This window comes from Arctopsyche grandis, chromosome 5 (genome assembly GCF_051622035.1).
Source record: "Arctopsyche grandis isolate Sample6627 chromosome 5, ASM5162203v2, whole genome shotgun sequence".
NCBI classification, from domain to species: Eukaryota; Metazoa; Arthropoda; class Insecta; order Trichoptera; family Hydropsychidae; genus Arctopsyche; species Arctopsyche grandis.
In genome coordinates this window covers 33,410,888-33,423,784 of record NC_135359.1, presented here as the reverse complement: position 1 = coordinate 33,423,784, position 12,897 = coordinate 33,410,888, and the positions used below count along the sequence as shown (strand labels likewise).

The 12,897-nt window shown below is 35.1% G+C and overlaps 3 protein-coding genes and 1 long non-coding RNA gene across 5 annotated transcripts in view; 2 read left to right on the top strand and 2 right to left on the bottom strand.

The window, feature by feature from the left end:
* LOC143912065 (uncharacterized) overlaps window positions 1–12,897 on the top strand; it is a 569,875-nt gene that overhangs the window by 480,119 nt on the left and 76,859 nt on the right. The gene's annotated exons all lie outside the window — the stretch shown is intronic.
* On the top strand, window positions 1,422–6,460 carry LOC143912434 (uncharacterized). 2 transcript variants are annotated; one of them, XM_077431717.1, is made up of 12 exons: window positions 1,422–1,719; window positions 2,146–2,300; window positions 2,369–2,556; window positions 2,633–2,779; window positions 2,894–3,068; window positions 3,269–3,427; window positions 3,495–3,646; window positions 3,733–3,906; window positions 3,974–4,386; window positions 5,327–5,373; window positions 5,456–5,639; window positions 6,438–6,460. In XM_077431717.1, exons 1-12 carry the CDS (start codon window positions 1,605–1,607, stop codon window positions 6,449–6,451), a joined length of 1,923 nt encoding a protein of 640 aa, XP_077287843.1. In that variant the 5' UTR covers window positions 1,422–1,604; the 3' UTR covers window positions 6,452–6,460. The 2 variants fall into 2 exon arrangements, with proteins under 2 accessions (XP_077287843.1, XP_077287842.1); XM_077431716.1 differs by lacking the exon at window positions 6,438–6,460 and having other exon boundaries at window positions 5,456–5,831.
* Window positions 5,938–8,220, bottom strand: Rrp4 (exosome complex component Rrp4). Its single transcript, XM_077431718.1, has 5 exons — window positions 7,986–8,220; window positions 7,674–7,911; window positions 7,405–7,539; window positions 7,168–7,338; window positions 5,938–7,095 (listed from the first exon to the last, which is right to left on the bottom strand). Exons 1-5 carry the CDS (start codon window positions 8,108–8,110, stop codon window positions 6,883–6,885), a joined length of 882 nt encoding a protein of 293 aa, XP_077287844.1. The 5' UTR covers window positions 8,111–8,220; the 3' UTR covers window positions 5,938–6,882.
* LOC143911607 (cytoplasmic 60S subunit biogenesis factor ZNF622) lies at window positions 9,660–12,290 on the bottom strand. The gene is made up of 6 exons (XM_077430572.1): window positions 11,323–12,290; window positions 11,076–11,252; window positions 10,377–10,531; window positions 10,160–10,303; window positions 9,963–10,088; window positions 9,660–9,886 (listed from the first exon to the last, which is right to left on the bottom strand). Exons 1-6 carry the CDS (start codon window positions 11,689–11,691, stop codon window positions 9,775–9,777), a joined length of 1,083 nt encoding a protein of 360 aa, XP_077286698.1. The 5' UTR covers window positions 11,692–12,290; the 3' UTR covers window positions 9,660–9,774.

The window sequence follows — 12,897 nt, the reverse complement described above, 5'->3', positions numbered from 1 at the left end:
TAAAAGGTCAAAATAAAAAATGACATATTGTTTTAAAAAATATACTAATTCCGGCTTACGAATTCTGACCAAAACCTTATCAGCTCTAAGTTAGTACATAAACAATACAAATATAAATTTTCAGCTTGACACGTACAGGGGTGTGGACAGAATAATGGGCACAACATTTTTGACCTTTCCAAGAGGAAAAAATCCCACTTCCGGTTCATTAAATTTAGAAATGTTTATCTCTATTCCTTATTATATCATCAAAGTACTTAGGCAATAACTTATGATCGTGTAGGCGGGGGTATGTAGTGTTGTTGACTATATCCCAGCCTAACGAAACACTGTTTTGCTTGTTTGAATAATTTATTTTTATTATATAGTTTGGGTATACAAGTGTATAAATATGTTGTTGCGGGTATGTTCTGGAAGTTCTCTAAGTGACTGGAATCGGCTGAGTTCTGGAAGTTCTCGAAGCGGCTGGATTCGGCTGAGTTCTGGAGCGGTTCTTCCATGTTGGTTGTTGCAGGTTGAGTCTGGCTCTGGCTCTGTTGCTGGTCGGCTGCTTCTAGCTGACTGGTTGTTGGTGTAGCATGGTCTGCTGCAGGTAGTTGACTGATGTTGAGCCCGCCGTGCTGGTTTATATAGTAGTCCGCTGTATGCGGTTCGTGTGCAAGAGATGCGAGGAATTCGGTTCGTTCCGTTTGATTTGTTAGGGTGGAATATTCTCAAATATGTGGCGTCGTTCCACTCGATTTAGTTTTTATCGCCCTTTGTTCCAGTGAGTCTGGATGTTTGTTCAATGGGTTACAATTTAAGTTTTTTGTACAGCTGCTCTATAATGGATGCTTAGTTCTTCGACTTCGCGTCGTTCCACTTGATTTGTTGGGGTAGAAGTTTCTCGACTTGAGATGACGTCAATGGTTGAGCGTGAGAAATGTATCCTCCATCGGAATAGATGTTTCAATTGCGGTGACGAGATTCCTACAATCTAACTTATAAACAAAAGACAATGTACTAATATTTAGACTAATTCTAATACTCATCCATCCCAATTCATATAACATACTTCTAATACTCTTAAATCTACTCACATTCAAAATACCTCTCATAGCTTTATTCTGTGTTTTTTTGCATTTTTTCTAATCTTGATCGCATTTTTAAATCTTGGCCACTAAACACATTAAGCACAGAAGCACAATAAATCACATGTGGCAAAACAATTGAATTATGCTCTAAGTTTTTGTCGCGGAATTAGCTCAACATCAAGAAAAGGCATTACAATATTTGTGGCCGTTTTCAATTTGCTACTTTTTAATTTTTTATAAAATAGATTATGTTTCGTATCGCAATATATATTTTTATTTTAATATAAATTCTTCTGTGTATCGTGGGTTTACAACAAATAGCCCATTCCTCAATTTACTCTGATATTTAATCGGAGAGCGTAGGGTGTGTTTAGCCTTGTTTAGTCGTATGTCACGTTTTGACAGCTAGTCGCTATCCAAGTCTATGCACCATAGGAAAATGTACCGTTCCGTATGGGCACGTTACGCTTGATCTCACTCGCTTATTGGCCTTTTTTCTTATCTAAAACGTGAAATTAAAGTACAACGAAAATGTTTTCCGTATTAAGTCGCTTGGCAAAGCCTGGTGATGGCAAAAAATTCAACACTCCTGCGCCGATGTCCACATCACTCCAAAAGAAATTTGCCCGAGGAGTCGATTATAACAGTCAGTTTCAACTCACTTCGTAACTACTTCCGATTTCTCAATTTGACAAACCACTTAAATTCATTTTATCAAAACATACCCTGCTATCGAAAAATCACATTTTTAATAGGATAATTTTTAAAATTCCGCTTCCCGTCAATACGTTTTAGATATGGAATTTTTTTTAGAAAAAAAATATAATGTGTCTCAATGGAGGATCTTAATCTGAAATATTCACTTGTTAATTTATTACCCCCAAAATAACTTATATCATTTCTATGCAGCCCTAATAATCATAGATGAATCAAGTTACAAAGAGGTATTTAAATTGAATACACAAGTCAATTTTAGAAAATTTGTCAGTTGATAGAGTTTCATTGTACTTATATATGTACATACCTAGAAATTTTATTACAATAAATTGTCATAAAGACTTTCTTTTTCTAGTGAAAATATTAATAAAAGGAGACAGGAATGTCGGTAAATCATGTTTGTTACAACGATTGCAAGGTGGAAGTTTTATCGAAGAGTATCACCCTACTGACCAAATCCAAGTCGCTCCCATTCATTGGAAATATAAAGACACCGAACACATTATAAAAGTAAATATTATTTAATCATTTTTATTCAAACTGTTCCGGAAATACTTATAGTGTATTAAAATTCAAAGGTTGAAGTTTGGGAGGTCGTCGACAAAGGGAGAGTCAAGAAGAAGGGTCCGGCCGGTCTCAAATTCGACAATTCCTTAGTGTCATCAGCTATGGACGCGATTGAAACTCCCGCTTTGGATGCTACATTCTTGGACGTTTACGTCAACGCAAATGGAGTTATAATGATGATGGACATAACAAAAACATGGTTAGTGATAAATCAACAAAATCTAATCTATCATCGGGATCTTTGTAATCGTTATTCTTCATAATTCTGATTTCAGGACATTTGAGTACATAAAGCGCGAGATCGAATCAGTTCCAACTGACTTACCAATCATAATTTTAGGCAATCATTGCGATATGCATCATCACAGAGAAGTGGATTCATACCAGATTGAAATCTTCATGATGAACGTTAGACAAACTAGGCAAGTATATTTCGGTATATGTATTCGAGTATGCATGTCACGTTCAGCTGCATTTAGTTTGAGTTTTCTTGTGAAGGTCTGCGCTCAACGCCTTTTTAACTTTTCGTTGATTAGATCTGGACCGCTGCGCTACGCAGAGTCTTCGATGCGTAACGGCTTTGGACTGAGGCTGCTGCACACGTTTTTCAACATTCCATTTTTAAAACTTCAAAGACAAACTTTACTCAATCAATTGACTGTGAACGATCAAGAAATCCAAGACGCTCACAAGGAATTGGATGAATTCGAAGTCGGTCTTGTATATGTTGACCAAATAACTAGAAATCAATCAAAACTTCAGATAAATGTTGAAAGATTCATTTACGCACTGATTTATATAACAGTTTCTTATTTTTCTACTCATTTCTGGTTGTAATGATCGTTCATATCGAATGTTTTGGTTGTTTTTATTATATGTGTATACTCAATTGTTATATTTGAAATGATCAGAAATCAGAAGGCGCCGATTACAATGTCTTTCTGGATAGACTGGCTTCAAAACGAAACGCTTCTGATGTATCAACGGGTCTACACATAGCCACTGACAAATCACCATCAATCGTTTTAGGCGCTGGAAAACCGATTATTCCTCCAAACCTGAATCCATTGGTTAGTCAAAAACACAAAGCTTTTACTTGGAATTTGACTAACCTAATGACGATTTGCCAAATTTCAGGCGCAAGCAAATTTATTGAATCAACATAAGTCTTCACTGGAGCAACGTCAATCTTTAAAATCCAATATAAATACGATGTCAGTTAATAAAATTGAAAAAACGGTCAAAAATCCTGAAGTGTCAACTCAAAGTATTCAATCTAATATGAAAAGGTATCGTTTGAATGTTGACATTTGTTTTAATTGTATAATATAACAGTGCTCTTCCTTTTCATATACACATAAATATTTGTCTATAGTATCCATTTAACATCTATCGATGTGTTGAACAAGCCCAAAAACGATTTGGAGGACTTTTGTGCCGGAGTTCTCGACCACAGTTTCTTAGATGATTATTCGCCGACGGGTAAAAGTAATGTTGCCGTCCCACCGTCTAATAACATATTCAACAAACAAAATATAGACAGCGAAAGGTAAATTGACTCATGTAAGGGTAAATATCAATTAAAACCGTTTCATTTTAATGTGATCTATTTAAAGTGATGGTGACATTGGTGCAAATCCGCTGGTAGTCGGCATTCAAGATGATGTCGATACGGATGAAGACGATGACGACGATAAGAAATCGATGCGGGTCCAAGCGTCGTCAGTGGCCAAGATTAAGTTAAAACCCAACGAAAATTTCAACGGAGGCGCAGAACAGCAGTTTCCGAGACCGGTCTCCAAGTTTACACCTTACAACGAGACGATCATCAACGGGATTCAATCAACGAATTATTTAGAAGGCGTCAGAGGAAGTGGTGAAATGGAAACTTTGAACGCTTTTCATGCTTACAATAATAGGGACGCTGATGACGATCAGTACGATAGCGGACCGGACTTCAGTCAACCTCCTGGATATGATTCGATGCCGTCTTGGTCTTTAGACGTCAGCGTACGAAGATCTCCAGAAGGTACCGTCATTAAATCATAATGATTCTATTATTATATTTTATAATTAAAATTGTACTGTATGAAGTGTGTCCTTAATTCATAAGCAAAGAAAAAATTAAGGGAACAATTTAAACTTACATTTTATAAAATAAATGTGCATTTAAAAAAAAATTCTGTACATTACAAAAAATTTGTGTGCATTTCTAAATACAGATTGCATTAGAAACTTTCCTTTGATCATTGAAAAAAATATTTGCTACTTAAAAAGCGGATAAAATGTGTATTAAAATAACAGATGAACTGTATCGGCAACGTCGCGAATACCAAAATACGAACCGACAACGACCAACGCTACAGATTGCGTTAAAAATTGCTTTGATCATTGAAAAAAAATATTTGCTACTTAAAAATCGGATGTTTGCTACTTAAATGTCTATTACAATGACCAAAATATAATACGAACCGACAACGACCAACGCTTTTCTCTACTGAATTCCTTATTTTTTACTCTTCGCCTTGCGACCTCCGACACGTACGATCTTGGCTTCGACTCTACGACCTGACATCGTCCTTACGTAATATGTTAACAATTTTGACAGTTGACAGTTGTCAATAGCGAAAGACTGCAGCGTTGCTACATTTTGTATCTATTCTAATGCCGAAATCTATTTTTTCGAATGATCGTTTCATATTTTTATTTAATGGCCACTTTATAATGCCAAAATATTTTATTCGATGCACAATACGAGATCGTTTAATGCACCGAAAATAATGCAAATTTTTAATGCACAAACATTTTTTTTAAGATACAAAGTATTTTTCTCAATGTACAGTTAAAATTGCACCCAAAAATCAATAGTAAAATAATTTTTTATAATTGTAGACTCTCATTTGTACTAACCAAAGTTTTTGATTGAAATTATGTACATATATTGTTATCAAAATATTTTCAATATTTAGGTGGTGAAGGTGTATCTCCAAGTTCGGAGGGTAAAAAACAAAACAAGGTATAAAATCTTATACATTCCGATTTTTTTTAATGAAAGTTTAAATTTAAATTAATCATCCGTGTTTTTTAATTATTTTAAGAGCAAAGAAGAGAAGAAGCACAAAAAATCTAAAAAGTCGTCCAAAGATAATGAAAAAACTAGTAAGAAAGATAAAGACAAGGACAAAGAAAAAAAATCAAAGGAAAAGAAGCACAAGAAAAAAGGTTCCGATGAATATTTAGAGGAGTTTCTCGGAGGAGGAGTCAAAGTGGATTCAACAGAAGGTGTATACGAAGCTCTTTAATTGTTAAGGAACATTTTTTTTTCAACAGTTCAATTGAGGAATTGCATCCTCACTTGTTAGCGTGATGTGCGAAAAATTGTCTTCCAGATGAAAATTCAAATGGAAATTGATCTCGATTAATTATTGGATCTTGTGATGAACTACTAGAGAAAGAAATAGTTAGAGTTTGCATTTAATGTTTATTTATTTTTTTAAAGCTGACTTTTCACGGTGTCAGCTGCATAGCAATGGCCAAATGCTGCAATTTTCCATTTCGAATCAGATTGAGTCATTAATCATGACAAAATTATTCTACTATATTTCCCAAAAATCGTTTTAAGAGCTTTTTGAATAATCCTCTCAATAATACATATCTTATAAATAATATATATGTAGATAGTATGTAATGTTCTCTTAAATTTATCCAACCGTTGCTACGCTTCTGTTTTATCTACATATATGTTATGAATACTATAAATGAGTGATTTTTACTGAAAGGATTTTTCCTTTTTTTTTTATAAAACATATAAATAATTATTCCTAAAAATATATCATTCCTTCTGCTCTCTTATCGGTTAGTAGAAAGATGTTTTTTTATTGAATGCGATTAATCGTATATATAGATATAAAAATATGGCTTATTTAAATCTTTCAACTAAAAAATCAAATAATCATAGATATAAGACTACTTAACATGTGATTGTTGTCATGACTTATATTATTATTGGCATTTCTACTGAAAATACTAAATATTTAACTGCGTTAAATTTTTTGTTAAAATTCTATTAAACGTTTTTAGGTATACATATTTAATTGGTCAGTATTTTCAATAACAAACGGTCAGTATAAAAATTATTATTGATGTACTTACATATAATACTGAAGAAAATCTTGCTATGGTAAAAATACTGCCCAAACTATAATAATAGACAATTTTGCATTAAAGTAATGCGCTAATGTAATTTTTCGTTATTTAAAACAATTAAGCCCCTATATTACAAATATTTACTGTGTGAAATGTGTTCAATACGATTATTATATTAAACGTATATGTAAACATTTTTATTACTATAGAGTTATATGTAATTGTTATTTGCCAAACGTTTTAAATATATTAAAAAAAAAATTAATAAACACTTTTTTTAGACAATTTTATATACATACATAAAATAGCTTCTCATACAATTTGAACATAGTTATAAGATCAATTTAAAAATATTTAAATGCATCAACTACAACTAAAATTAACTCTCCAGTTGAGATATTCTGTACTGTGTTGACACGGCAATGTCTAACATTATCTCTGGAATGATGAGATCTTTAGCGTTATCATATTTTAGACTTTCTTCATATGCGTACAGAATGGACGTGTCGAAGAGCATTATCTTACTAGCGGCCAACGCGTGAATACAATTTCTAACACGCGCCATTGATTCTCTGTCTTCTTGTGCAACCACCTATGGAAAAATCTCAATTGAGAATCACTTATAAAAATTCAATTGATATGAAAAAAACAACCATCAATTTACCGTAAAATCGTGTTCAAATCCTCCAGTCGTATTAGAACCTGCCGTCGCGTGAATCCAAATAAATCCATTATTTCCGAGTATGATCGAAACACCGCAAGGAAGGCTGTGGAAGTGCGTCTTCCATCTTCTGACCAATGATGGCAATACTTTTACCAGAATGCCTTGGCCTAACTAAATAAAAAATAAATAGATCATATTAATGCATTTATGGTATTATTCAACAAAAATTAATCATACTTTTCCATGTTTGAGACTTCTCGTATGCAAACCGACGCATCCGTCAGAATATATCATTTGTACTTCTGCACTGACCAGATCTCCTTCTTTCAAATACGTCCGCATCATTCTTTCGTCTTCTATGGAACGACGTCGCTGAAACGATACAATTCAAAATACTATAATGGAAGATCTGGATCTCGAAAGTTTACTTATTAGTTCAAAATTCTTGCTATAGCCGTATTGACCATAGATACAGAATGAGTTGGAAGAATTTCAATACGATTTACCAATTCTCCACCGGGTAAATTGATCGAAGATAGAAGCAAAATTGAATCCATTTTAGAATTGGTGTTGATTTTCCATCTTTTCTGTTGGACTTCGACCACTCTCCCAACGACTACGTCACCGACCTCTCCGACGTACCGACTCTTCAAAGGTTTCACGCTGAGCAGTTTGTTGACTTGTTCGACGACTCCGGCCACCGACGATTTCAGCAAATCACTCTCCATATAAGTGCCATGGCCCCTAGTTGTTATTAAAATTATAAAGATTGATCATAATTTGAACATTCACTCTACAGTTGAATATTGTGATCTAACCTCATAAAACCTTGTTGAGTCGAGACAATTTCACCAGGCGTATAAATACGTGGCGCTTCCCCGGATCCAGGTAAACTGTAATTGACGCGCTCCGAGGCCAGACGAATATGTATGTTTTCCGCCATCTGAACGGCAAGTTTCAAATTTTGACAGCTGACAACAAACTTAACCTATAATCGGATGCTATCAAATGAAACATGGACGTGTGGCCGAAACAGGATAATATTTCAACCATGTTCATAATTATTAACAATTATCCAATTAATAATCATATTTTATTTAAGTTACCTACATATATGTATTATTCCTAAATACTGGAAACACTAAAGTAAATTGGAATTGCTACTAAATACTGCAAACACCTTATCGCCAATTGACGCATTTAATTGTTTTATAAACAAGACGAAAGTTTTTCGTCTGGAGGACCTAAAGCATTTAATGCGAGTAACTACGGAAAAACAACCGTCATCAGTCACTTTAATTTTTATTAAAATAATGCACAAATTCCAATTAACGGTAAATTAATATTATATATTACTCTCAGTTTACAATGAACAAGAATACCATCAAGGGTACAAAAATGTCGATTCCTATTTTGTATATTTAAAATCCGTGTTTCTGACGATTGTTTACTCATTCCAAATTGACCCTTTTTCATTTAAAATTGACCCATTTTTTCATTTCAAATTGACATTGAAAAGGGATCAAATTGGAATAAAAAACCTGTATACATTTGTAGTGCTCTTCTTGTGGTGTAGTCAATTCTTTAACTCCTTTTTTTATCGTTCTATAGGGGATGAACGAATGAGACGACTGGCATGTTGATGCACGTGCTTTATTTATGGAAGCCAGAGACGGAGTGCGGTAGTGACTCTGAACACGGGCGAGTTGGTCCCAACTCGCAGGAAGGTGACCGAACTCGACCATGTCATATAGAGAGCCGCCACAGTTTGAATTAGTGAATGTCCGATTTGTGATTTTGAAAATCTGGCAGCCCTAGGTGTAATGCACTGGAACGGTATTCTCAGTGCCGGTTTTAGGGGGGGGGCTGAGTCGGGCGGTGCCCGAGGGCGCCAAATAAATTAGGGCGCCGCTCGATGCGCCAAATGCGCTTTAAAATTTAAAACTAGAGTGCCAATAGCCATACAAAATTTTAGATTAGAGCGCCAAAGGCGAAATTTTTTTCTAAGGGTGTTTAGAAAAAATTGACCGAGGAGCCAATGGGTGTAAGGCCGGCACTGGGTATTCCAGCACATTTTAAAAAATAACAAAGAAATTATATTTAATTTTTTATGCGCTCCGTGGCATATGAAAAGCTGCTTTAAATTAAATTGAAATAACTTTCTTAAAAAGCTCCACAACTTCTGGCACCTTTTTTTTAAAAAAAAAACTGCATTTATATATACATACATATTGGACTTGTATTCAGGCATGGCCAATCACTAATTGGCTAGTGGTTCGAATCCATGTCAGTAAGATTTGTAAGCACGATTTGATAGTCAAGTGTGATGTTAGCTTCATAACACTGACTATACAATCTGTTATCTGTTATATAAAATATCTTAGCTTCAATATGAAATCACATTAAGGTCATCAAGATTATCAGCATTGACACTATTAGAACAATGAATGAACTTTCATTCAGAAAAAAAGCATTTTGGAACGCTTTTTTTTCCTTTCAAAAATACATTAAAAACTTCATAATTTTAAAAGATTTTATTATACAGAATTTTTACAAAATGAAAATGATATTCAAATTATACGTAAATCACGATATTCAACAGAACACTTAGTAGTTACATTGTACTCGGAAATGTGTTTGAAGTTTATTAGCTTTCACTCCGAGCTGAGCGCTCCATTTAGCCTGAGCTCGCTTCATGTACCTAATATCCTTAGCTTTCCTGCAAAAATGAAAATATACACATTTTAAAAAAAGACTAACACAAATTTTAAAACACGAATATAAAATGTACGCACTTTGCAATCGACTCATTTTGTTGTGGTGCCCATCCTAAGCAACGGTACTGATAAATGACACGCTTCAACTTATCATCCTTTTTAACTAAAGCACCCGTATGAGACGTTAGATTCTGCTTGTAGTACCTAAAACATAAATAATATTTGAATAAGTCTTTACATAACACATACATATATTTTTCAGTTTTAATTCTCACCTCAACAGTGACCTATGTCCTATCACAGCACCGGAAGGCAATACTAATTGATACTCTTCATCGTCGGTGTTAGCCAATAAGACATTTTCTTCTGGATCAATTTCCATGTCTTCGTCACCTTCAACATGATCCGGATATGAGGAGCTGCACAGTAAAACATTGATTAATACCGAACATAAATAATAAGAGGTATAAATAAATTTTCAATAATATTGACCTGTAGTCGTAGAAATCGCCATATTCAGCTAAGACTGAACCTTCATGTAACACTTTACAGTGACCTTTATCTCGCATGTGAGCCTGTGTGGCTTCTAGAGATTGAAACTGACGACCTTTATCGTCGCACCACAAACATACGAAACCTTGCGATACCTATGACAGGAATAATCAATAATTAATCAAACTAAAATACCTTTAAAATCAAACCTAGCTTGGATATATTTGGCTGGCCGTTTCCAAAAAATATTGACAACATTTTATCATATATGAAAGCTATAGTCAGTGATGAATCGTAGCTTGTAGCTTGTAGAGCTGGATTAGACGCTTCTAGAGTTAGACTAAACCTCACCTTGGGTTCCATCAACTCGAAAATTTAACACACAATACCACAGTCAAGTTTTTGATAGATTAGTTAAACCAAAATTTAGAACAACGAAGGTAAGTATTATATTTAAAGCTTGAGATAATGCCAGTTTTAAAATAAGCCAAAGAAACTCAGATAAAAAAAAATAGTTTTTGTTCTTTATAGAAAAAGGCATAAAAAGAAATCTTAAGCAAAAAATACATAAGTATGAGAAATTTCAGATGGATTTGAAGGTCGGGAGTGACTCAATTGGATAGCAGGCTGAACGAAATTTGGATGCCAAACTAAATAAAAGCTTAAAAAAATACATTTTAATTGTTTTTCAAATTATACCTTTTCGCCAAGATACGTCAAGAACCCTCGCAAGTCGACACAATATTCGGCGTCAGGAACAAAGAAGGAATGAACGGTGGCCATGTGTGTGAGATTTTTAACAATAGTCTTACTATGGTGATCGCAAAATAAGCAATCGTTTGGAAATATATCGTTAATTTCTTCGTAACTACTAGCCTGAAAAATGAAGCATTGAATTATCATATGAATGTTCATAAATATTAATTTAAAGGTGAATATATCTCACGTCGTCATCCGATTCGACTTTTTTCGCTTCCTCTTCGACGCAAACTTCGGATTGGGTTGAAGCTGGGAAGTTCAGTTCGGCCAATTTGTGTTTCTTGCTGTGGATATGATTCTCGTACGAATTGTTTGTGCTAAACGTTTTGGAGCAGGGTTTGCAGTGGTGCGTGGTATTCTGGGGCTGATCGGCCTGACGAGCCAGCAGAACGCGACTTTGAAATTCTTCGGCTGACACTGGCTCAAAGTTGGCCACTTTTCTCTTGAGATTGTAGCGATGCCAGTCGCCTTTGTAGTGAGTTCTTTGAGCTTCCAAGTCTCGGAAACCAGCGCGACAGCTGATGCATGTCAGCTGAGGCTGTTGTTGCGAACTCATCGTTAAAAATCAAAATGCGTGTTCCGAATCAGAGTTAACTGTCACTATCTCGATCACTATTGCGCCAGATACCACGCTGCTGTCACTAGACACGTTTTGGCCTTAACATCATATCTGAATCGCTTATATGTCAAACTATTTACGACTGGCAATACTCAATTTAATCCAATCATTTTGTTTTATATCCACATTAATAATAGCCAGGGAAGGTAGGTACAAATCGAGATCACTTTTACAGGTAGGTAAAAGTGATCTCGCGCATGTCACTTAAATTTCGATCACGGAACATTGGGCACTCGAGTTTTCGTTATTTCGTGTAGGTTCGATTGATGGAGTTTTTGAATCTAACGAATGTACAGTAAAATAATAACATAAAAGTAATGATACAACTTTTTTGGCATTAATTATTTATGTTGCAAAATTTAACAAGGCAAACATTAGTTATTTTATTTTAAAAAAATCAATACTACAGTGAATTGACAGGTAGCCCCAAAGCGTCACTGTGGTTATAATACAAATAAACATATATGGAGGATGAACGAATGAGACGACTGGCATGTTAATGCACGTGTTTATTATATGACAGCTGAAGACAGAGTGAGTAGTGGCTCTCCGAACCCAGCCGGGTTGGTCCCCACTCGCAGGAAGGCAACCAAACTCGACCATGTCGTATAAGCGAGCCGCCACACATATAAAACAAGAATAATAAAAAAATATAAAGCATATAAAAAATATGTATAATAAATAATAATGATAATTATATCGTCCTATATAAGTAGGATATGTTCGACCAACTCAACATAACTGGCATTGAAGAGATCCGAGGAATGTGCCAGTAAGGGCCGGGCCGCACCGTGCAACTTTGTCGGCCGACTAGTTGCGCGAAACGAAAAAATGTATGGAAATGTGTGCGACAAAAAAGTTGACGGGTGTGGCATGTCCCATCTACCTGCATGCATTGGTCTGGTCGCCCTCAACCAAGTCGCTCGCAAGTCGCATGGTGCGGCCCGGCCCTAAGCTAAGGAGTCGAACAGCTCTCGAGAGGGGGGAGTTCATGAGCACGTTTTTTCTAGCCCTAATTGGCAACAAGATATCATGTTTTCGTAAAGCCCTATGATTTCCCGGGGCCAAAATTCTAGCTTCTCCAAGATAGCGGGATTGTGAATTTCTCCTCTTAATAATTTTATGAAATGTTCCCAAGTAATA

What these genes read in the sequence shown, in the direction of transcription:
- LOC143912434 (XM_077431716.1), top strand. Translation starts at nt 1,605, where the DNA reads ATGTTTTCCGTATTAAGTCGCTTGGCAAAGCCTGGTGATGGCAAAAAA. An exon ending in CCGAGGAGTCGATTATAACA is followed by an intron (nt 1,720 to 2,145) that starts GTCAGTTTCAAC and finishes TTCTTTTTCTAG; the next exon opens with TGAAAATATTAATAAAAGGA. An exon ending in CTCCAAACCTGAATCCATTG is followed by an intron (nt 3,428 to 3,494) that starts GTTAGTCAAAAA and finishes GCCAAATTTCAG; the next exon opens with GCGCAAGCAAATTTATTGAA.
- Rrp4 (XM_077431718.1), bottom strand. Translation starts at nt 8,110, where the DNA reads ATGGCGGAAAACATACATATTCGTCTGGCCTCGGAGCGCGTCAATTAC. An exon ending in ATTTACCCGGTGGAGAATTG is followed by an intron (nt 7,540 to 7,673) that starts GTAAATCGTATT and finishes GTATCGTTTCAG; the next exon opens with CGACGTCGTTCCATAGAAGA. An exon ending in GAAGTCTCAAACATGGAAAA is followed by an intron (nt 7,339 to 7,404) that starts GTATGATTAATT and finishes TTTTTTATTTAG; the next exon opens with TTAGGCCAAGGCATTCTGGT.
- LOC143911607 (XM_077430572.1), bottom strand. Translation starts at nt 11,691, where the DNA reads ATGAGTTCGCAACAACAGCCTCAGCTGACATGCATCAGCTGTCGCGCT. An exon ending in TGACGTATCTTGGCGAAAAG is followed by an intron (nt 10,532 to 11,075) that starts GTATAATTTGAA and finishes TTCCTGTCATAG; the next exon opens with GTATCGCAAGGTTTCGTATG. An exon ending in GGCGATTTCTACGACTACAG is followed by an intron (nt 10,304 to 10,376) that starts GTCAATATTATT and finishes TTTACTGTGCAG; the next exon opens with CTCCTCATATCCGGATCATG.